Source organism: Microtus ochrogaster, chromosome 4 (assembly GCF_000317375.1).
Source record: "Microtus ochrogaster isolate Prairie Vole_2 chromosome 4, MicOch1.0, whole genome shotgun sequence".
Taxonomy (NCBI): Eukaryota; Metazoa; Chordata; class Mammalia; order Rodentia; family Cricetidae; genus Microtus; species Microtus ochrogaster.
Window position 1 is genome coordinate 29549160 of NC_022011.1, and position 23791 is coordinate 29572950.

The 23791-nt window shown below is 53.7% G+C and overlaps 1 protein-coding gene across 1 annotated transcript in view; it reads left to right on the plus strand.

Moving 5' to 3' along the window:
* Jph3 (junctophilin 3) overlaps positions 1 to 23791 on the plus strand; it is a 52786-nt gene that overhangs the window by 15484 nt on the left and 13511 nt on the right. The window contains exon 2 of the mRNA XM_005345782.2: positions 4218 to 4995. Within this exon, the coding sequence (XP_005345839.1) occupies positions 4218 to 4995 (778 nt within the window). The remainder of the gene's footprint in view (positions 1 to 4217; positions 4996 to 23791) is intronic.

Consider the following 23791-nt stretch of genomic DNA (forward strand, 5'->3'; position numbering starts at 1 on the left):
ACTTCCTGCTGCCATGTCCTTCCGTTCATTATGCAGGGATATGGGTCCTCAGTCAGCCCCTAGGCCCTTCCTGTTCTGGGAGGCTATCATCTCAGTATTTGGTTTTTCCTTTTTGTGCTTTCTTGGGACTTCATTTAGGGCTTCCTGGATGAAACCTTTGGTGCCTGCCTCAGTGTCCTGCCCACTTTGTTTCCACCTTCATCTCCTGGAAGAGCGTGTGTCCACACAGTTCCATCCCTGGGTTGAAGGGATCAGATGAACACACTTCTCCAGTAGCCATCGCTCTCCAGAGCCGTGCCAGGCTTTAGAATGTCACTCTGTGGTTGGTGATGACAAGGATGTGGTCATTCTCATGGCCTTTTCTAAGGATCACTTGCCAAAGACCTTGAGAAAAACCTTTCTTGTGACTGAGAAATTTAGTTCTGGGGATGTGTCGTAAGGACAAAGTTTGATACTGTGTATGAATATCAGCCCTTATAAATAGGCAACGGGTGGCTGAGTGAGGGTTTAACTCGGTTTGTAGTCTGTGTCTGGTGTGTGCAAAGCCCAGGATTCAGTCCTTTGCACCATAAATAAATAAATATGAAGTAAGTAAAACAAAAAATAAAGCAAGATCCACAGGTCGGACCCAGTGGTGATTTCTGTGGTAAGAGACACCCATGCAATGCATTATTACACTGCCATTATTGACAGTGGGAAGAGGTCCTCTGTGAAGCACAGAAGGTTCTAGAACATGCTGTTACTATGTGCTATGCTAGGCATGGTTTCCCTACCTCCCTGTCCTGCCTTTATGCCTAAGACACTGGGGCATACTTCTGCGATGGTAGGATCCACCCCATCGGGACCTTGGAGTGTTGTGCTTCTCCTCTCAAACACAAGCTCGACAGGTGACTTCCATCCTCAGGGGCAGCACTACCATGTCCACAATGGTCACTTGAGAGGCCTGCCTAGCACAGTCCCCTACCGTGACAGTGCCCTGGTACCTTCTTTACTCTGGGTGACATGGACTCAGCCTGCTCCCCAGAATGGTTGGGAAAATCACTTCTTGGCTGAAGCCCATGAGGCACAGCTTGAACCCTCGGTGCCATGCACTCGCTGGCCAAGACAGCTGACACTCCCATCCTCCCAGCTTCCTAGAGCATCCCATTGGCTGCTGTGGGCAGAGGGCTGCCAGGCGGCAGGCTCCCTGTCCTTTATGGATGAGGATGGCTACAGATCAGGTTGGAGGAGGGTGCCCGTCCTGGTCCTCAGACCAATGGCCTCCAACCTTTGTGGCAATGGATTGAAGGGCTGGTCCCCAGATCAGCTGCCTTCCCTGCAGGCCTCTGTCCCAGCCCAGCTTTGAGACCACAATGACCCATGGGGGAACACAGAGAGGTCTGCCCTTGCATCCAGGTGGGGTGGATTCCAGTGTGTTCTCCGTAGGACCCTTTGTGTCCTGTCCCTTCTCCCTGACCCCACCTATGTGACCATCATGGGTAGCTGCATCTCGGGCTCAGCTCTGGAGAAGCCAACCTTGCTATATTGCTGGCCACTTTCTCTTCTCTTCCTTTCTCCTTCTGTTTTGTTATTTTGTTTGCGTTTGTCAAGGAGTCTCACTCGGTAGTCAGGCTGGCCTCAAATAAATGATGATCCTTCTTCTTTAGCCTTCCCAGAACTGGGATTGCAAGCATGAGCCATCATGCCGGACTTTTTCTTTCTGTGTAATACTTGGAGTGGATCCCAGGCCCTTGCATGTGCTAAGTATGTGTTCTGTCACTGGGTTGTGCTGTCGGCCACCAGTTATGTTTCACCAAGGACGCCACATCTCTGGGCAGATTTGTTCAAAGCCCTGAGCATCTGTTACTGCTGAGAGCCACGCATCAGTAAAAGCTGTGTGCCTGCAGTGTGGGGTTGGTGCCTGGGTAGCCAGGAAGGGACACTCTGGGCCCATCAGGGACCTGGTACTAGTCTGGGCCAGTGTAGTATGTGGATGGTTGGTTCAAGTGACTGGTGTGTTACTAGTGGCTAGGGAGAAACATGAGCTGGTTTGACTAGGGAGACACTCTGTGAACTCAGCCTCAGTTAACCCGATCTCCTTAAGTCTGATCTGGCTGGGACCACGTGGCTGGGGGCTGTGAGGGGAGGAAACAGCTGAGAGTGATGATGGTGCGCACGTGGACCCTGAGTGGGGTCAACTGCTATGGAGTCCCAGTCATGTCACATCTGAAAAGAAAGGTCCTGGCCTGCTGTGTCTTTAGGATACATGAGAGAACCAAGTTTGTGCTGAAATCGTTTGGTTTGAAATCTTATGCCTCAGAATGATACCAGTGTCCGCCTCGGGGCATCTGCTGTCGTGGGCTGGAAGAGCCCCTCCCAGGGTGATGAGCCCTTCTGCTGGGTCTGCAGAGAGGGAAGCTGAAGGGGTCCCAGACCTTGCCTCCAGTCAGACAGTCATAGCAGAGAGAGACAGGAACGGGAGTGGGGGTCTGAATGTCCCCTTGTCCCCTTGTTTTTGTCAGTGCCTTCTTGGGGCTCGGGAGATGGCTCGGTCAGTACAGTGCTTGCCACACAAGTGCAGGGACCTGAGTTCAATCCGAGCACCCATGTAAAAAGCCAGGTGCATGGCACATGCCTGGAACTGCAGAGTGAGTGGGTGGATCCCTGATGCTTGCTGGCCAACCAGTCTACCTGAATTGGTGAGCTCCAGGTTTAGTGAGCTCTTGTCTCAAGGAGAAGGTGGAACATCTGTAGAGATGGCTCAGTGGCAGAGAGTGTGCACTGCTCTTCCAGAGGTCGCAAGTTCAGTTCCCATCACCCACTTTAGGTGGCTCACAACCTCCTGTAAGTCCAGTTCCAGGGGATCTGGTGCCCTCTTCTGGCCTCTGCCGGCACTGCGTACATGCAGGAAAACACACATAAGTGAAATTAAAAGTTAAACCTTTTAGAACATTTTAGTTAAGATACTTTAACTAAAAATTTTAAGTCTTAAAGTGGAGAACAGCCATCGAGGAATACAGCCACCAACAATTTACCTCTGCACAGATGTGCACACTTGCACAATCCATGAATATCTACACACACACGCACACCATTCTCACATTTTTGTTTTGTTTTTTTCAAGGCAGGATTTCTCTGTGTAACTTTAGTACCCGTCCTGGAACTAGCTCTTATAGACCAGGCTGGCCTTGAACTCACAGAGATCCACCTGCCTCTGCCTTCCAAGTGCTGGGATTAAAAGCGTGTGCCACCACCACCTGGCCCTAAACCACCCTTTCTTATTTGGAGAAAGAATTTGGCTGTTTTACCCAGGTTGGCTCTGAGTTTCTGGGCTCAAATAATCCTCCTGCCTCAGCCTCCGAAGCACATACCGTGGCACCTTTCAGCATGCTGTTCAGTGGTATTAAACGTGCCACCATGTAGTCACTATCTACTCTAGAACTTCTCCATCACCCCAAATGGAAAAATGGCCCCCAGGGAGGGGCATTAGCCATGAACTCCTGTTCCCACCCCTTGGGCTTTATCCCTATAGGTGGAACCAGGAGGATTTGTTCTTTGATGCCTGGCCGCTTTTACTTTCATGGTGCAAAGGTTGTGCCTTGGTATGGTGACATCAATACATCCAACTTTTCTTGGCTAATTTTCCATGTCATGGCTTTGCTACAAGGCTGACCATTATTGACACAGAGTTGTTTTGGACTCCTGTGGACAGGGCAGTATAGAGGTGGCATCTTTCTGTGCTCCTGGTCCTACTGTGTGTCTGTGGTCTGCTCATTGTCCCTTCCCCATGCACCTGATGCTCTTCTAGGGTGTGCCCACCGAGTAGACGGGCTAGCCTTCTGGGACACCTCCAGTAGCAGCAGTGGGGACCTCACTCTCCCTAAAGGGAGCCCTCAATAGACTTCAGCATTCTACAGGCCACGCTTCCTCCCCTCTTTTACCTCCCACTGAAGGCTCCCCAGGGTCACTCTGGATTCTGCCTCTCTGTATCATACCCCACTGCAGTCTCAGAATCCAGCCATGGGAAACAAGACAGGGGTGCCTTTGAACATGACCACCAATGAGGTCAATTTATAGCCTCGTTGTGGCTCCTCTGCCTGCCTCTGTGCCCAGGTAAACCCACTTGGGATTCACCCTCAATGAAGAGGTTCTGAGGGGCAGGTGGATGTGGATGTCCCACACACCTGTCATCCAAATCCTGCCCCAAGAACTCACCCCTCTCTCTTTTGTCTCCCCAGGGACGTACCAGGGCCAATGGGTTGGTGGCATGCGCCAGGGCTACGGTGTGCGGCAGAGTGTCCCTTATGGCATGGCCGCAGTCATCCGCTCGCCCCTGAGGACGTCCATCAACTCCCTGCGCAGCGAGCACACCAATGGTGCGGCGCTGCACCCGGATGCCTCCCCGGCAGTGGCCGGCAGCCCAGCCGTGTCCCGCGGTGGCTTCGTGCTGGTGGCCCACAGTGACTCGGAGATCCTAAAGAGCAAGAAGAAGGGGCTGTTCCGGCGCTCCCTGCTGAGCGGCCTGAAGCTGCGCAAGTCTGAATCCAAGAGCAGCCTGGCCAGCCAGCGAAGCAAGCAGAGCTCCTTCCGCAGCGAGGCGGGTATGAGCACCGTGAGCTCCACGGCCAGCGACATCCACTCCACCATCAGCCTGGGTGAGGCCGAGGCCGAGCTGGCCGTCATCGAGGACGACATTGACGCCACCACCACTGAGACCTATGTGGGAGAGTGGAAGAACGACAAGCGCTCAGGCTTCGGCGTGAGCCAGCGTTCGGACGGGCTCAAGTATGAGGGCGAGTGGGTCAGCAACCGGCGGCACGGCTACGGGTGCATGACGTTCCCCGACGGCACCAAGGAGGAGGGGAAATACAAGCAGAACGTACTTGTGAGCGGCAAGCGCAAGAACCTCATCCCGCTGCGTGCCAGTAAAATCCGGGAGAAGGTGGACCGGGCCGTGGAGGCAGCCGAGCGGGCAGCCACCATCGCCAAGCAGAAGGCCGAGATCGCCGCGTCCAGGTAGGGTCGGGCAGAGTGTCCTGCAGGACCTGTCTTTGGTCACCAAGTAGGTGTTCATGACCGGCTCTGCCCATAGGTGCAGTGTCCCGTGTGAGGCCTGCACAGGGGTTCTCTCTCTGTCCCCCACAGAGTCTTGGTGTTCCTTGGAGGTCCTTGGGTAATTAGGGGCAGAGGTGGGGCAAAGAAATGTTCTGACCTGCAGCTTCCTATTAAACAGGCTAGGAGGGAGTCCAGAGGCTGCAGGGAGGGAAGGGATGCCTCTTTTATGTGTCTAAGTGTGTTTTGTTCCTGTGCACCACTGATAGACAGAGAAGGCTGCTGTTCTGTGGGCATGTGTCCCGCTGGCTGGTGCCTTCTGCCTCAGGGATATGGGAGGACGCTAGAAGCTACTTCAGTGGCCCAGATCTGTGGCTGGGGGACCCACACGGGCCCCCAAGAGACATCTCTTCCAGCGGGCAGAACAGCTGGGGGGGGGGCCGTGAGGGACTCACATAAGACTTGGTTATTTTGGGTCAATAGCTGCCCCACTCAGACTATGCGGTATTAAACTTGGGGTTCAGAGGGGCCATTGGGCCCCAGGGAACATTCTGTGTTTTTTATTGCTCGGTGTCAGTGCATTGTGCTAGCCTCAGGGCTGGAGAAGGTGCCCCAGGCTGGCTCCCTGGAAACCACACAGGCAAGTGTGGGAGCCTGGGCTAGTCTGTGAGAGTCAGGAGGCAGCAGACAGGGGAGCCACAGGAGCCACAGTCTCAGGCTTGAGGATGTTGCCCTGTGGGAAGCCCAGAGCTTGCTTGTGTGATGCCTCTGCGCTCTGCAGTGACACACCCATTAGACTAGTGTCGTACCTTTGTGAGGGCATTTACAGGGTTATCCACTGAGCCAATCTACCACCAGCTTCACCAGATCACCTATGCCTGCTTGCAGGAGATCATCATGACTCAGCTTATTGGTTGTGGACTTTCCCTTAGAAGTGGGGTGGGGAGCCTTCACCTGAGTAGCCAATTCCCTCATTCCAAATAGCTGTGTGCTCTTCTGCCCTGATTGCACGTGTCTGTAGGTCTTGGGGGAGGGCTAGAGGCTATAGGTGGGGGAAGGATTAGGGGCAGAGGCTCCATCTGTATGGTTATGGGGAAGCCAACAGCCATTCTGGATAAAGACTTTCCAGAGTGGCCTTTTGGGGAAAGCACCCATATTCCTGTCAGTAACCTCCGCCCAGGCTCTGTAAGGAAACCCAATAAAATTGTTGGTTCCCCAAGGTAAACTTTGGTGGCATGTACTTTTGACCCACAGTCCAGGGCACAGGTGTCAGCTAGTGGGACACCTGTCCCCCTGTGGTGTCTGTGGTCTAGAAGGGAGCACAAGAGCTCTAACATGCTGAAAGAAAGGCAGAATTTCTACCTCAGTATTGAGGTCTGAGCCTACCCTGTGTTAGCCCCTCCCACTGCCCTGAAGACCACCTGGAAGTGGCTGTGGGTGGCAAGTGTGGCCACTCACCTGGGATTTTAGGAACCTGCTCAGCTGTAGGTGTTTTTACTGTTGTGAACAAAGGCAGCGCCCTTACCGCATACAGAAAGTTGGGAAATAACAGCCAGAAAGGCCACGGCGCTGGCTGAAAGCTGATGTGTGCACCCCAGCACCCCCAAGCATCCAATGAACTAGCCTCCATTTGTTTCATTTTACTGTCTCCCTTGTATTTTGGAACCCTGGTGGATGAGGGACAGCTCAGAGACTAGGGTTGCTGTCCACAGCCCTGTCAGTTCCCAGATGAATTCTTTTTGTTGTTGTTGTTTGGTTGTTGTTGTTGTTTGTGTGTTTGCTTGAAACAAAGTCTCTCTATATTGCTCTGGCTATCCTGGAGCTCACTGTGAAAGCCAGGCTTGCCCTAAACTCAAAGAGATCTGCCAACCTTTGCCTTCTGAGTGCTGGGATTAAAGGCACATGATGCCGTGCTTGGCTTTAGACTTCACAAATGAGGATTTGAGAAGCAGGAGCAAGTATCATGGGATACCTTCCACAGACCTGATGTCCCATATAACCCACCACCAGATCCCCAGTGTTAGCCATGAGAACAGGGGACCCACAGTAGTTTCTATATAGATGCCATGGGACCCTGGGTGAAGCTGGTCTCCCTGGAACAGGGAGGCGGAGTTGGACCCAAGCCCATGCGGGGAGAACCCTCAACCCTCGTAGTCGGTGTTTCTCTCTGAGCCTCAATTTTCTCATCTATAGCAAAGGAGCCATGCTATTCCCAGCACCTGCCCCTGGCCTGCTTTCCCCAGAGTGTGAGAAAGCCAAGATAGACATAGGCTGGCACACAGTGGCCTCCGCACCTCAGGAAAGCCCGGCGGTAGGCATATGAGGACAAGAAGGACTCAGAGAAGTTGGGATCAACTTGGGTGTGAGTGAGCTCTGAGTCACTCACCAGGGCCTTGGGTCCTGGCCAGTCAGCCAGTGTTTCTGTCTCCCGTGGGTCCTCTGTTTTGTTTTCCCTAGTGGGCAAAGGGAGGAGACGTGTGTATCCTTGTGCACCAGGACACCAACAGACCTACACACACACCCTCGGGTACCAACCTAGTCTGTTGAAACCATGAAGTACATCCATGTGCTAAACCCCCAATGACTGCCTAACCCCAGGCTTGTTTTCTGCATGGCTAAGGCTACAGAGATGGCCCAGTCCTGTTTCCTTACCAGTGGCATGACCATGAGATGAAATGGACCCTGGTTCTGCATTTACGCAGATGCGATTTCGGAGTCTTTTGAGAAAGAAGCCAGTTGATGAAAGGGTCCCCCATTCTACCCCCACATAGTATGGGACCCATAACATGTATTGTGTACAGGTTTGCCAGTTCCCTGGGTGCCCTCCAGGCTAGTCTTAGGTTATTGCATGTGCCACACTGTGGGGTCTGGACTGGTTGTGACTGATAGGAAAGACAGGAGGCATCAGACCCTCACCAGCAGTCAGGAACCAGCTTCTTAGACTCTGGCATTGAAAACAGCAGGCACCTGTGTTCAACTCTATTGTCACTGCCAAATGGCCAGGGCAGGCTGCTCTATAAGCAAGGGTTCCCACTAGAGCGGTGGTTCTCAACCTGTGGGTCATGACCCCTTTTGGGGTCACGTATCAGATATCCAGCCTATCAGATATTTATAATACAGTTTACATCAGTAGCAAAATTACAGTTGTGAGTAGCAAGGAGGTAACCTTATGGTTGGGAGGGGGTCACTACAACACAGGGAACTGCATTAAAGGGTCACCATAGCAGGAAGGCTAAGAACCCCTGCACTAGAGGGTAGTGGAGCCCATGATGTGGGGCCCAGTTTACGGCTGGTCCCATCATCGCGGGTGTCGCCCCAGCACTGCTCCGAGTGCTGACTCCTGGTATCCAGAGTCTTCTGTTGGAGGTGGGGAGGCAGTGCAGCCTCATCTAGAAGGCAAGCCACCACCCCAGCCTGTGAGCCTGAATCCGTGTCTCCTGCATCTTCCCAGTGGGCTTAGAATGTGAGAACCAAGGAGGGGAGCCAGAGGCTAGTGTTGATAGGGTGCAGATGGCAAGTGACTCACGGAGCCTTGAGTCCAGCAAGAGCCACAAGCAGCTGAGCTGCCGCTGCAGAGCGTCCATCCCTGGGGTCATCACAGTTACCATCAAGATGACAGAGTCACGGGGCCATGCTGCTCCATTCTCAGCCTGCATGTCAGGGCTCCTTTGGTAAGTGTAGTGAGAAACTCCCATGGCATCCTTATCAGACATTCCAGGCCATCTTGGTGATGGCTCCAGGAAGGCTGGGGCCAGGCACAAGGAGAGTTAACTCTGAGAGGTGCCATCACTCTTGGAGAACCCCTCCTGAGGCCCATCTTGGTGAGGGCAAGAGAGCTCTGGCACCTTCAAGTACCCTTTAAAGACAGCGCTGGGGCTGGGGAGATGCTCCGTGGTTAGGGGGACTCAAGTTCAGTTCCCAACACCCACATCAGGCAGCACCCACCCACCTATACAGCTCCAGTGACTCAGATTCCCTCCTCTGGTGTGGGTACTGCACACACACACACACACTAACACATGGACACAAAGCCATTAAGTGAGAAATAAACTAAGAGTCTTTATTCAACACTACCTCTGGGAAAGTGGTTGTGTACACCTGGGAAGAGGCCCACTCAGGAGAGTGTCCATCCCCTGCTGTTCCCCATTAAGGTGCTGAAATAGCATGCCCTTGTTAGGGATAGGAAGCCCCTGTGTACCATCTTGAGCTAAGGCTGTCCCCTCAGCACTGCATGCAAATGCCATGGTCTTTCTCATTCATTCATCTTCCTGTGGTCAACTGTGGTCTCTCCATAAATCCCATAAGTAAACAATTCATGAGTCTCCCCGCCCCCCAGCTTTGGGGCAGGCTTTCCCTGTGTTCTCACAGGGCACCATTCTGAGGTGAGCGGTGCTGTCTGGCACCACCCCACCCCACCCTTTCCAGGCTGTGACTCATCCTGTGACTTCGTCTTGTCCATCCTATCTATGCCATGGATGATGCTCACCCGTGAGCCACCGAGTTGCTGTCTTCAAGCGACCGTGTTTGACTTAATAGAGTGGCTGTCCTGTCACTAATAGTTGTGGTGGGTGCCTGAAATAAGTGGACAGAACAGGTTTAGGGCTGGAACCTGAGATCTCAGCCCTCCTTGTGAAAAGGGGACCTGCTGTACACGTGCCACACTTGCCTTGTGAGGCTGGTATTACACTGTGTCTGGTTCTCTGAGCTTGTCCCTTCTTGTCCTCCTGTCCCAGGAGTCTCCCCACTGGTGCAGCCCAGTGTACCCATTTCTTCACCATCTGAGATGTGGGTGTCCACGTGGCTGGAGCCCTTGCTCTGGAGCCCTTCCTCGGTCGGAATGTTCTGGGCATTTCTGATCTTGCAGACTAGGAGTACGGCTGCAGAGGACATCCTGCTACCCATCCCATTTCTGCACCGCCCTCCCCTGTAGCATTATGGTCTGCTGAGAGATGCAGGCTGTGAGCCTGTGCTGTGACAGATGCAGCTCCCAGGAAGAGGCTGAGGGGTCCTGGGTTTATGGATGTGTTCCAAGGGGCTAAACAGAGACCCCTGAAGTGCACCCACTTCTCAAGCCCAGAACCAGCAACTATGTCACCTCTCATGACAAAAGGACTTTGCAGATGTTGTTGAGGATGTGGAAGTGGGTGATTATCATGGACACCCCCCCTCAGGTGGCCTGGTGTCATCACAGGGTCCTCGCACGAGGGCGGCTGTGAAAGCAGAGGTTAGAACTGTGAAGTACAAAGATGGAAAAAGAGCCCAGGAACCAAGGAACGCAAGCAACGTCTAGACATTGGGGAATTTAAGGGAAGGGGTTTTCCTGGAGCCGATCCAGAGGGGCCCAACGCAGACCACACCCCGATTTCGGCTCTTCTGTGTTTTGGAAAATCTGTGTAGCAAGTGGAGCTTTGTTACATTAATTTCGGAAGATTTACTTACATGCTTACTAATCTGGCCACAGTTCCGCCTGCCTCTGAGCACCCCAGAGAATGCTCAAGTCCCTTTGTTCCCCCACTGGCAGCTCTGCCTCACAGTATAGCACTTCCTGGTCCAGGGTTAGGCTCCTGCCCCTGTGGGAGGCTGGTCACACCTCTGGTGGGCAAAGGCCCATCTGTGTGTGCTTAGCCCTGCAGCTTGAAACTGAACAGGGTGGGTGGGGACGGGTTTTAGGGTCCTGGGAAGTGACTAGACGCAGGAGCAGCTGAGGGGATACTGGAGCCCAATGGCTGGTGTACACCATCCAGGGTTCTGGGTTTACCCAAAAGCCTCAGTTCTGCCTCGGTGAGCTGGGAGATCGTGACCTTGGCTGTCTGGCACCTTCTCTGGTATTTCTCATAGGCCTGTAAACTTGGGAATGTGGGCACCCTCTGCCCATGCCAGCACTGCCTCCTGGTCCTCACCGCAAGGGCTCTCACCATGCTGCAAACAATTAGACCCTGTGGTTGGAAGCCACAGTTAGGACAGCTGTCACATGCCCTTCCTATGGAACTGCTGGTCACATGGTAGTCTAGGATGGCTGCACAGTCTCAGGCAGCTGTCACCTGGATTCTAAGAGGCTCAGCAGGATTCAGAAGAGAAACAAGTCAGCTGGGGCCTGCTGTGTCCACAGCTCACTGGGCCTGAGTCCTTCAGTCCCAATCAGGTGAAGAATCTGTGGGACTCAGGCCCATAGCACTCTCCTTTCCCTAAATGAGCCTGTTGCTGTTTAGAAGATCCTGAAATGGGCCTTCATGGGATCTTAGTGGTCTGTCCTGGGATTTGGCAACATCATGATGTGTCTTCTAAATCCAGTCTGACCTTCTCACTAAATACTTTCCCCATCTTCTTGCAGAAGTGCTAAGTGGCTCTGCTGTCTGTGACCTCGGCAGGTGTCTAAACTCTGTAGGATGGCAAGTGGAGTCCTGTACCACATGCCGTACATATACCATGTCGCTAGTGTGTCCGCATAACTATCCCAGGGTCAAGCTGACCCCAGTGGACTCAGCCTAGGGTATCCAGATATTTATTATCCTACCCTCAGCTCCTGTGCCCCTTTGCTCCCACCGGCGGATGCATGTACAGGGTCTCTGTATCTTTCAGTGGCAGGCTGTCATCCCAGCGGGCTTTGTTCTTTGTTCCTCTGCCTTCCTTAGGCCCACCTGTACCTTTTGCAGGGAGCTCACAGCACCTGCTTGCTCAGGTGGTTCACATGCCTGAGAAAGGGGCTGTGTTTGAGCCTCCTGCCGTGGCCTGAGTCTCTGGAGTGATGGGTGTGCACTGCCGGGCTTGGCACACCCACTGCTTTGCGCTGGTTCTTTGTGAGGTTGATGCTAGACCTTGCTGTGACGTCTGACATAGCTGCCTGGTCCTGTGGACTTCCCATGCACCATGGCTCCAGCCACACTGACTCTTCTGGGAACCTCTCCATCCTGCTAAAAAAGCCTCATGGCCGCTGTGGCAAAGTGCCATAGACCAGGCAGTCACAGCAGCAAGAATCTGTCCTGTGTGGGATTCTGGAGGCTGCAGTGGGTGGAGTCATTTCTCCTCTGCAAGACCAGGGTAGAGCCTTCTGTCCCAATAGGTTGCTTGTAGGGTTTCTTGGAATTCCTAAGTTCCATGTCTTGTGGTCCCATCACTCTGACCTCTGCCTATGTCCCTCTGTGTTTACTTTCTTTTCTTCCTTCCTTTTTTTCCCCCTTCATGGAGAGTTTACCATGGTGCATGTATGAAGTTCAGGGGACTGCTTTGTGGAGTCAGTTCTCTCCTCTGCCCTTACATGAGCTCTGGGGTTTGAACTCAGGTCACCAGGACCATCTGACCAGCGCCTTCACCTGCTGAGCCGTCATAGCCCTGTGTTCTTTTCCTTGTAAGAAACAAAAAACAAAAAACTAGCCATTGAATACGGGCCCATTGGAGTCCATAGTGGCCTCATCTTACCTTAGTAACTTCTACAAGGACCGTGTCCCAGGAAGACTGACTGAGACTGCAGGAAGCAGGACACTATGGAGCCTGCCCGCTGCCTGATACTCTTCCATGGCCAGCCAAGGCACTCCTCTGTGCAAGGTGCTTGCTACAACAGTGACCCCTAGGTCTCATTGCCAGGTACTGGCCCAGGCCTTCCACTCTACAGGAGGCCATGATTGTGTCCTCAGCATGGGCTCCAGCATGCAGGGTTTCTACTCATGGAACTTTTTGCTGGTGGAATTCCATGATAATCTCCCCACGGAAGGTGCGTGTGTGTGTGTGCGTGCGTGTGTGCATGCGTGTGTGTGCGTGTGTGTGTCTGCAGCTGTACAGATGGTTCAGTGGAGTGAGAAGCACGTTCAGCTCAGCCCCGGGAATTTCGCAGCACTGCCTCTGGTCCTGGCCTTTGAAAGTGTCCACCCTCTGTGTCTTTAGTGCTCCGCCCCCTCCAGGTTCAACGCTGGGGCCTGTGTTGTCATTCATAGACTAGGATGGGCTCTGCTCCCTATGGGATACCTACTGCCACCTCTTGCCTTGGAACCAAGCAGCCAAGCGTAGGCTTCCCTTTCCCAGGTTGGAGGTGGAAGGGAGAAACAGAGGCAGTGATAAAAGGAGCCGAGTAGGATGTGGAAACAGCTCACCGACCTTGGCCTCCAAGGCTTAAAGCTGTGTGTGTGTTGTGTAATGCCTGATTCTAGGGTGTTTTAAAGTATAACTGATAACTTGGGGTCTCTCCAGTCAGTGTAGCACACAGCCCACCATGGAGTCAGGTGTGGTTGCAAGGTTAGCCCAATCTAAATGTCCCTGAGCTAGCTCCCACTCCTGGAGTGGACGGCAGGCACAGACAGCATTGGGGCTCTCTCCCCATGGTCTTGCTTTCCTCTGTCCTCCATGTTACTATCCAGAAAGTTCTCAGCGGGAGGTAGCGGAGCCTGGCAGGTGTGTTTGCTCACGCACCTGAGAGTTCTCAACCTTTGCAGGAAGGAGATGCCCGCTCACTCCCAGCAGCCTTAGAGACATCACCTGGAAGCTCCGGGCTCCTCTACAGCCTGGGGTTAGTCGCTTTTCCCAGAGCTCCCCGGGAAGAAGAGCTGGTTACATAGTTCACTGTCTGTCATGGTGGCAGTAGCTATCAAAAGCCTGAGGCTGCCAGAGGAACATCATGTCTACAGACAGGAAGTGGGGCTGAGTTATCACCAGCGACCCACTTCCCCAGGCCAGGCTCCACCTCCTAAAGGTTCCACAGTCTTCCAAAACAACCCAAACACCCAAGCAGCAGGGATCAAGTGTCCTAAGGGGGGGGGGCGGGAAGAGTGGGAAGTGCCCTGTCCAGGGGGCTGATGAAAACCCAGCGCCTCACCCAACCCTGAGATAAAGCCAAGGCCATCAACCCACCTGCTTAGTGCCCTGTCAATGGTGTCAGTGCGTCCTGCCTCCACTGTCCACTCCCAGAGCAACCTCATCACCTCAGGTGCAGCACTCCCCACTCTCTCTCTGTTCCCAGTCCTCCCCACTCTCTGTTCCCAGTCCTCAGCGCAGAACTAGAATCTGCTTCCTGTCCCTGGACTTCTCACATAACCAGCATCCCACCCCATGAGGCCTTCCGTTCCTATCACGCTCTCAGCGGCCATTCCTGTTGGTGATCAGGTGATAGTCCATGTGTTTAATTACCCGCTCATTATCCCATGGACGCTTGGGGTGTCTCCACTCTTGTCTGCTGTGGATAAGGCTGACTTGGATGCTCATGGACCTGTGTGTCGTTTTCCCGAGTTCCGTGGTGACTTTGCTGATCTGTTTGTACAGCTGCTGGGTGACGTGGCGTGGATCTCTCTATTCCTTGTCGGCGCTTGGTGTTGGCTGTCTCCTCTATTTGGCCATTCCCGCAGTTGGGAAGTGGTGTCTCTCTGTGGGTCTGTAGTTCAGACTGGCCTTGAACTGTGATCCTTATCCCTCAGCTTTCCTCTGTCATCCCTGATAACCGATGGTGCTAAGTCTTTTCCTGTGTTTATGGGTCACTTTATACCTTATCTGAGGGAGTCGCTCAGTTTGGCTTTTCAGTAAATATTTGCAGCCTTTGAACGTTAAATCCATGCAAGTTGCAGCTAGGCTCCCTGGCGTGAGGCTGAGCTCTTCAAGAGTACAGTGCTACCTAAGACAGTGCCCTGGAGCACACACGAGGACACTGGCAGGAGGGCTCCTTCAGGAACAGAGCCATACAGTTGATACAGTTAGGTGTGTTGACTCACCTAACTGGGAACCCTCCCTGCAGGCCTGTCTTTTCGAGGCAAGGGGAAGGAGGCAGATGCTCCAGCAGGCAGAGCCATTCCTACAGCAGCCCGAGGCTGCTTCACCGCAGGACCTGTTCGTGCTGGGCAGAGCTGCTCACTGAGGTTGAGTGCCCAGGTCTCCAGTAGCCCCCCACTAAGCATGATCTCAGCTCGTGCCGTGATCTCAAGAGGGAGGAGAGAGAAGGCACAGTCACATTGAGAGGACACCCAGTTGCAAGAGAGGCTGGGAAACATGGTCCTAATCCAGGCCACAGGGCCCAAATAAGTGTTGGTGGCTTTAGTCTAATGAGAGAGAAGGGGTCAGCACAATGGGGAATCCACAGCCACATTTGCCACCCTGACCGGGGCAGTCACTCTCAAGGCCTGTGTCCCTCAGCCCACCGTCTCCCCTGGGTCTCTGGCTACCATACCTCTGCATGGCAGCTGCCCTGTGGAGCCTCCTTGTTCACTGAGCAGAGAGTCTGCCTGTATGTCACCTGGGACCTCCAGGTTGGTCCAGACCGGGTCAGGTACATGTTCCACAGTGAGGAGTGATTGTGGGTGACTGTATTAGATTTCTCCGAATCACAGAGGTAAGGGACAGTCAAGGCCTGCTGTCCCCAAACCCAGGGCAGATGAACAGCTGAGGCCTTCTGTACTCTGTCTTTTCCCTCTGAGTATGGCGGTGAGGATATTCTGCCTGTCACCAACCTTTGTCTCTGTTGCTGTGTCTCTTCATGTCTGCCTCTGCCTCTCTCTCCTTTTATCTCCCTCCCTCCCTTCTGCACTCTTCATCCATTTCCTTAGCTTTCTCTGTCAATCCGTTCCCTCCATTCCCTCTCCGTGTCTCCTTCTTTCTTCACCTGTGGATTCCCGCCATGGAGCCAGGATGGACACAGTGAACTAAGTCAGGGCCTTTACCACCCGGCTGACAGACACATGCGGGGCCTTTAGAAGGTACTGGCTCCCAGCACGTGGAGGAACGTGTCACCTCTGTATTGGCTGAGAGACGGCCTCACTTCCCCAGCCCCCAGGCTGAGGCCCATTGACAGGACTGGGCTGCCATGGGAGCCCGCTACCTTCCACAGCCCCAAGGCTCTGTTAGTGATTTTCCCAGCAGGGCAGCCTGATGGCTGGTGCCTTGAGAAGCAATTAGGTGAAGTGGCTGAGGAAGGGAGCTATTACCGGCAGGGCGCCACAGCTGCTGTGACCTCAGTTGCCACTTAGCTGTGCCCAGCTGGAGCACCCACAGCAGGCCCAGACACCCCGCCCTGGCGTCGCAGCCTGCCTCTTGTGGAGACCAGCTGTTGGGGAGGCTAGGGTGCTGGACTCAAGGCTATCACTGATTGGACGGCAGTGGCTGCCTAAGGCACTGGTTAGAAAAGGGTTAGAAGGCCAGATCTGGGTGGGAGGTGGGCCTCTGTTGATTAGTAGCTTCTGTTATAGGTTCACCTGTTTCTAGGGGAGGTTGTTTGTTGTCTGCACTTTGTTGGCTTAAAGCCCCAGAGGTAGGTTTTCCCGGATGCCCCAGCATTTTGTGTGTGTGTGTGTGTGTGTGTGTGTGTGTAGTATCATGTGTGTTCACATGTGTATGCAAGTGTGCTCATCTTTGCCTCTGTGTGTGTGTAGGTCAGAGGTCAATGGTATCTTCCTCCATTGCTCTTGACCCCGGAACCATCTCCCTAACTCTATGGTATTTTGTTTGCAATTTTTAAAGATTGTGATGAAAGCAGCCAGGGAGATGACTCAGCTGGCCAAGCGCTTGCCTCGCAAGCTCGGGAACCTGAGCTCAGTCCCTAGAAGCTCCATTAAAAAGGCAGCCGTGGTGGTTCCCACTTGTTCCCAGCACTGGGGTGGTGGAGGCTGGTGTCCCTGAGGCTCACTGGCCAGCAAGCCCAGTTTAATCTGCACTCTTGGGCAGGGAGAGAATGTGTTTAAAAAAAAACAAGGTGTCAGCCGGGCACACCTTTAATCCCAGCACTTGGAAGGCAGAGGCAGGCGGATCTCTGTGAGTTCGAGACCAGCCTGGTCTACAGAGCTAGTTCCAGGACAGGCTCCAAAACCACAGAGAAACCCTGTCTTGAAAAACCAAAAAAACAAAAAAAAACCAAAACAAGGTGTCTGGGCGGTGGTGGCGCACGCCTTTAGTCCCAGCACTTGGGAGGCAGAGGCAGGCAGATCTCTGTGAGTTTGAGGCCAGCCTGGTCTGCGTAGCTAGTTCCAGGACTGCCATAGCTGTTACACAGAGAGACCCTGTCTTGAGACAGACAAACACACACACACAAGGCAAGGTGGACAGGAACTGAGGACGAGGCCCAGGGCTGATCTTTGCCCTCCACATACGTGTGCACATGTGTGAACACGTACACATAAATATAAAACCCACAGAACAAAATTATCGTCTTAGCCATTGTTAAGTTCATGCTGTCAAATACATGCAACCATCGCCAGCATCTTTCTTCAGAATGGCATCTCTGTGCCCAGCGAACATGGCTCCCCTCTCACTCCCAACCTGCTGGCCATCATAAAGCTGGTTCTTGAGGGATGGCAGAGTTGAGGAAAATGTGCTCTTCCCTCAGTCATGACTGGTGGGACACCTGCTCAGACAGGAGAGAACCCCGGCCTTTCCCATGTCCGAGTTCCAGCAGTCCCTCACTACCTCTGCACCCCTGGCTTCCTGTACCCCTGTTCCTGTGGCACTAGGACTCGCCACCCAGCCCAGCTTTCCCTCTAGCCCCGTCACAGCAGCTCCCCAGCAGCCCCCACAAACCAGTGTCATTTCCAAGTTCGTGGCTGCTTTCGTGGGTGTGGCTGTGTTCTAACCCTGCTGGATTTTTTTGTTTTTGTTTTGTTTTTTCCATACAGGGTTTCTCTGTGTAGCCCTGACTGTCCCGGAACTGTAGACCAGGTTGGCCTCGAACTTACAGAGATCTGCCTGCTTCTGCCTCCCAAATGCTGTGATTAAAGGGCAAGCTGCCCCCCGCTTGGCTGACCCTGCCGTGTTGTTATCAGCTTCCTGCCCTCCTGTGTCTCTCCAGCCCCATCCACACAGCCGTGTAATTGAATGGTGTAGTTCACCTGTCCATGCTGTGATGTCCAGATGTGCAGACATCTGTTTTAGCGGCGTCCCTGTTCTGTGGCGTGTGGGGGGAATGGCCTTGCATTGTAAAGTCACATGGAAGTGTCAAGGGGTTGAAAAGAAATGCCTCCCACAGGGACCTGAACTCTGGGTGCTGGCCAGACCTGGACTCCTTCCAAGTCTTGGAGCACTTGAGGGATACGATGAGGAGCTGGAGGCAGGTGGAGGTGGGCTGGTGAGGCAGGGAGGTGAGGGCCTGTCACTGGGCTCACCCTAGGCATACACCCCATGGAAGCCTGCCTGGGCTTGTCCATGTGTTGGCGGGGAGTGAAGGCTGAGCTTGGGGTGAAGGGCCAGGCCTTGTCTGGCACTCTGGGCCCTCCCCACACCTCCCAGCCTCCTCCTGTGGGGCTCACCTGAAGCCTGTGTCCACTCGTTCATTTTGTTAGCTACTTAAGTTTTGAAACAGACTCTTGCCATGTCATTCTGGCCAGCCTCAACTGACAGTAATCCTCCTGCCTCAGCTTCCTGAATGCCTGGCTGTCAAAATCAATCTTTATGATGTTTCCCTTCATCCTCCCAGATGCTCTGCTCTTTTATATAATAGAGGAGTTAAACTTTCTTAGACACAGACAAAACCAGATAAAGCCAGCCTCCCTGCCTCTGCCGGCTCAGTAGTGCCCCCACCTGGCGGGTCCTTAACGCTGTTCCTGGTTAATGGATGACCAGGAGATGGCAAGCTCAGCTGGCAGGCACCCAGCTGGTGCTCATCTAGCCTGGACTGCATGTCTCCTCCACAGTACTGGGACCGCAGGCTCTGACACAGGTGCCCCGTCTGTGTCTTATGGCACCCCTATACCCCGCATGGGCCTGTAGGGTCTCTAAGACCCATCTCGGGCAAGCGCTTGCTCTCCCCACTCCTCCGTGTGTGTCCTGCATCCTGTGTAGATGAAGAGGCAGACACACAGCTAGGGCAGGAAGGTGGCTTGAGTCTTGGTTGCTCATGGTTACAGCCGTGTCATTCATCTTCATCTTATGCCCATCACTGGATGTGCAGCTTGGTGGGCACCTGCAGACTGGTTGAGTTGGAAATGAAGGTCTCCCGAAGGCAGGGGTGAGGAGTGGAGCCTGGTCAGAAATCTTGAGAATGTTCTTGTGGCTGGATGGGGCGGAGTCAGTTGACAGTCATTCTTTGACCAGTCAGCTTGCGGGGAGGAGTCCAGTGCAGCACCCCTAAGTTCTGTTCACTCCAGTCTCTCTCTCTCCCATCACACATGGGGAAGCCAGGACTCCCAGGGCAGAACCGTGACTTAGCCAGGCTCGCAGCTCCTCACTGGCACAATCGGACCCCTGCCTGGTGTCTGTGTGCGCTTTATGGCAGCCAGCTGAGTGCTGTGTGTCAGCGTGAGTATTAGTCCAGACCTGCACTTTGAGGGATTCCAGGTGTCACCTACACTCACACATCAGCCCCTCTGGGCTTCTGTCTTGCTGACCCTGGCAAGCAGGTGGCGCTCAATGCCGTTCCTCTCAGAGAATCACACAGCAGCCAATGCTGCTCTGCTTCCTGCCCCCGTCTGGCCCTTATCTCGTCCCACGCAGAGTGGACCAACTAGAACCTTCCTCCCCAGGGTAATACTTGGGTGCCTATCCAGGACACCTGAGTCAACTAGCTGCCCGAGGCCTGTGAGTTGCAAAGCTGCCTTGCCTGGATGACTTTGGCTGGTGACCACACAAAGTCCAGGAAGGCTTTGGCTGGTCCCACACATAAGGTCTCAGGGCGGGTGGGGGGGGGAGCCCCGGGGCCCCCTTGGAGTCCCTTTTGCGTTCAGAGTGCTGCCCCAACAGCCAGCTCATGTCATCGGGTTCTGAGACACCTTCTTTGAGCTTCCTTTGCCAGTGACTTTGCAGGTGGCCTCACCTTGCAGATGTTGAACCAGCCAGAGAGGCAGAACCCAGCCAGCCCTCTTCCCCTAGGCTCAGACGTCATGTGTAGGGGCAGGGCCTGCAGAAACTGGACTTGACTCAGTGACGGGGAAGCCTGATGCCCCTCCCCTGTCACACAGTCCACAGCTGCTCTTACCCCTGTGAACCCCAAGCCTAAATTCCATCCCTGTCGGTGGACGTGGATTTTGATTGTCATGGGGGCTATCGTCAGCTCTGAAGTGGCCCTGGGTACCTACTCACTCCTGTCTCCGACCCCTGAGCCCTTTACCTGGTCTATCCTCAGGTGCCCAACTCAGATCTGCAGACAGAGGCAGTGCCTACAGACGTGGAAAGCCAGATAATTTGATTTCTGATGAACGTGAGTTACGTCTTGTGTGAGTGTGTAGAAACCCCTGATTTCCCTATGCCCATAAGGCCTTGTGAGGTAGGCTGCCTCGTCATCTACCTGTCACACCAGCTAGAAGGCTGAGGCATGCACCTGGTCACCCGTCTGCAGCCTGGCAGTGCCAGTGCACACTGCAGCATCCAGTGCTGTGCCAGGGACCCCACAGCTGTCCCTGTCATTTCCTGGGGCCTTGTAGCAGAGGATCGCTAGCCGAAGGCTCGGTGCAAACAGGGACTGTGCTCTCTCGGTCTGGACAGTTAGAGGGCTGAAGTAGGAAATGTAGGTCCACAGAGGACCACACTCCTCTCAGGCTTCAGGAGAGTCCTTCCTGCTTCTTCCAGCATCATCCATAGCATCCTTGGCATCTTTTGGCTCTTGGCCATACCAATCCAGTCTCCGACTGTCTTTACATGGCTTATGTAAAGGAGGTACCCTCCTCCTCACCCTCTTCCTCCTCCCTTCTTTTCTGTTGTTTGTTTTGAGACAAGGTCTCGTGTAGACCAGGCTAGCCAGATTCTGCTGTGACTGAGGCTGACTTTGAACTCCTAATCTTCTTGTCTCTGCCTCCCAAGTGATGGGATTACAGGTATGTGTCACCATGCCTGGAATGAAATCTGTCTCTTTTAATAAGCACACTGGTGGTGAAAGCTAGGGCCTGGGTGAACTCACCTTAAGGTTCTCCCTTTTTGTAATTTGTGTGTGTGTGTGTGTGTGTGTGTGTGTGTGTGTGTGTGTGTGTGTGTGTGTGTGTGTGTGCGTAGGTCAGAGGACAGCTTGGAGGAGGTGATTTTCTCCTTCCACCATGTGGGTTCTGGGAATTGAACTTGGGTCATCCGGCTTGACAGTTAGCCCCTTTTACCTGCTAAGCCATCTTGCTGGCCTCTCTAGGTTTTCCCTTTAATCAAATATACAAACTCTCTTCTGAATACTGCAGGTCATTCATTGCAGGGATGGGGGAAGAAGAGGGTGTATCTTTTGGGGGGCCACCTCGTCTGGTGTCAAGTAGGAACTGAATGAGGAGAGTGGGCATGGAGTGACACCTAGTGATGCTCGAGTTGTTCCCAGCCAGGGTCCCTGGCCCTCTCTCTGGCTTTGGCACAGAGACTGGGATGGGCTGTGACTGGGCCTCCCTGCCCTGCTTCCACACCCCACTCCTTCCACTCCTGGATGTCAAGTTCAATTCTGGCACGAACTCCAGTGTGCTCTGGGCTCTGGTCTCCAGAGACCTCGTGCACATTACAAACACCTCATTAATCCTCTCCGAGGCCCCTGGAGGCCAGACCGCCATGACTTTGCCTTTGGAGGACTCGAAAATCACAAAGAAATGGCTCCTGGCAGCCCCTGTTTCCTCTTTCAGGAAGCTCCATGTGGGTGAGGCTTGGTGTTTGAGTGTCTACCTGATGGGTGGGATGAGCAGGGAGCTGAGGTCCTACACAGGAGGGACAATGACCTCCATGTCCAGCTGTGGGGCAAGGAGTCAATGAGGAAAGGGCCTTGGTCACATTTGAATGGCTACTCAGGCTCACACCTGTGCTATGGGAGCAGGGTTCTGGGACTTTGGACCCCAGCCCCGTCCCCCTCTGGCTACTTGTCTGCCATCTGAGCCATTGTTGATCCCCTATAGTTCTTGGGGTGACCCAGACAAGGTACTCAAGCTGACACTACTGGAAGTGTCAGGAGCTCTGTCCCTGCTTCGTGCTGCTCCGATGGTGAAAGAACTGGGTACCAGGTGGCATTCAGGCCCAGGACTCTGGCAAACCCTGTTCAGGACATTAGGTTTGTTTGTTTGTTTTCCAGAAGCCTGAGTACAGAGTCAAAGCTTTGATAGACATTTCTGCTGTAACCTGAGGTCCTTGGTTTCCTTTCTTTTGTCAACAGTTGTGTTTCAAATCCAGATCTGAGTGGTGGAGCTCAGGGCAGCCACAGGCCTTCCAGGCCTGCTCGGGCACTGCCTTCCTTTCCCCCTCCCCTCTGCCCCCCCACTCTCTCCAGACACACGATTCCACTTTTAACTGAGTAGAGCAGAGTCACCCCAAGATTAGATGTACACTCGGCACTAGAAATGGCTGGAAACAGGTCTAGGTTACTGTGGCTCCGTCCACACACGTAAGGCTTCTGCTTTTACGTAAGCCCATGCCTGATCCTCCCCCCCCCGCCTCCCCCTGTATTCCTGCGTCCAGGATCCACCTAGCTGTCCCCTGGGGGAAGACCCTGAGCTCAGCCTGGTGGGAGGACTGCCCTCTTCAGTGGGTCTCTAGGCTGTTCCTCGTACAGTTTGCATGGTTTGCCTGCTATTCCTGGGCACGGGGGTGGGCTGTGGGGTGAGGGAAAAGAGGGGGTACTGGATCTAAAGATAGATAGGAGGCCTGAAGGTGAGGGGAGGCACCGGAAGGAGGGTGAAAGAATGCTTAAAAATCGACCTGCCTTTGCGCTTCTCAGGCTTCCCGAGCTCCTAGAGCCCTGGGGTTGTCATGACAACTGAGACACATCCTCTCCATCCTTCCCCACACACAGAAACTGGTTGGTGTGAGTGGGGCCTTTTCTCTGACTGGCCAAGAGCTCTCTGACCCAGGCGGACTCATCACTGGAGGGGATGAGCCTTGGCCCAGCTTCCCTTCCTAGTAACTGTGTCTCTGCCTGTGATGCGGGGTGACCCCTGCAGCCTTTGTGTTATGACGGCAATATTCTGAGCAGAGCCCTGCCCACGAGGAACCTCACAGCCACTAACTGCTGTTTCTGCCAGTAAATCCTTGTCCTCTCTTGTTGGACTGTGTATATAAAGTTGGTTTTCTAAGCCCACCTCGGAAGCCAGCCTTGGTCTTCCTCATCTCGGCAACAGTGACACTGGTGAGAGTCCAGTCAGCAGGGGGGTGTCCACAGGAGGCCGTGCTAATAGGGAAAGAGAGGAGGCCATGGGGACGTGACTTTCAGATGGTGGTATTTAGCTGATGCAGATCGTGTATAGTGTTCATTGACGGGGCCAATTTGGGCTCCATGTGGGGCACAGGAAAATGGAAATCTCTGCCTCACACCTCACTCAGAAGTGAACCCCAGGTGTGCACAATGCTTGTGTATGAAGCACAAAGAGCTCGATTCTTGACTATGTGAAGCCTAGCTCCAAATTCAAACTGCCGGCCGTGGCAGTGAACACTTTTTGTTTCAGCACTGGGGATGCTGAGGCAGGACCGCAGGTTGGAGACCAACGAGATCCTTGCCACAAAGCAAGAGCCTGTTTAAGGCGAGGATACAGCTCACCTGTAGAGTGTGTACCTACCTGTACAAAACCCTGGGTTCAAACACCAGCACACCATCAGACAGCCAACCCAACTACTACACACCAAGCCCTGGGTTCAACCTCTCGTACTACATAAAACCAAGTGTAGGTGTTGCAGAGATGGCTCAGTGGCTAAGAGCACTTCCTGTTCTATCGTGAGGACCAGAGTTCAGAGGCCTTCTGTCTCAGAGCATGGCGGGCGCACCCCTGTTAGCCCAGCATACGGTACACCTGTGTAAGCCAAGCAGTTGTAACACTGAGGTAGGAAGGTTATGAATTTGTGGCTAGCCTGGGCTACAGAATAAGAGCCCTTCCTCCTGCTTTCTCTCTCTCTCTCTCTCTCTCTCTCTCTCTCTCTCTCTCTCTCT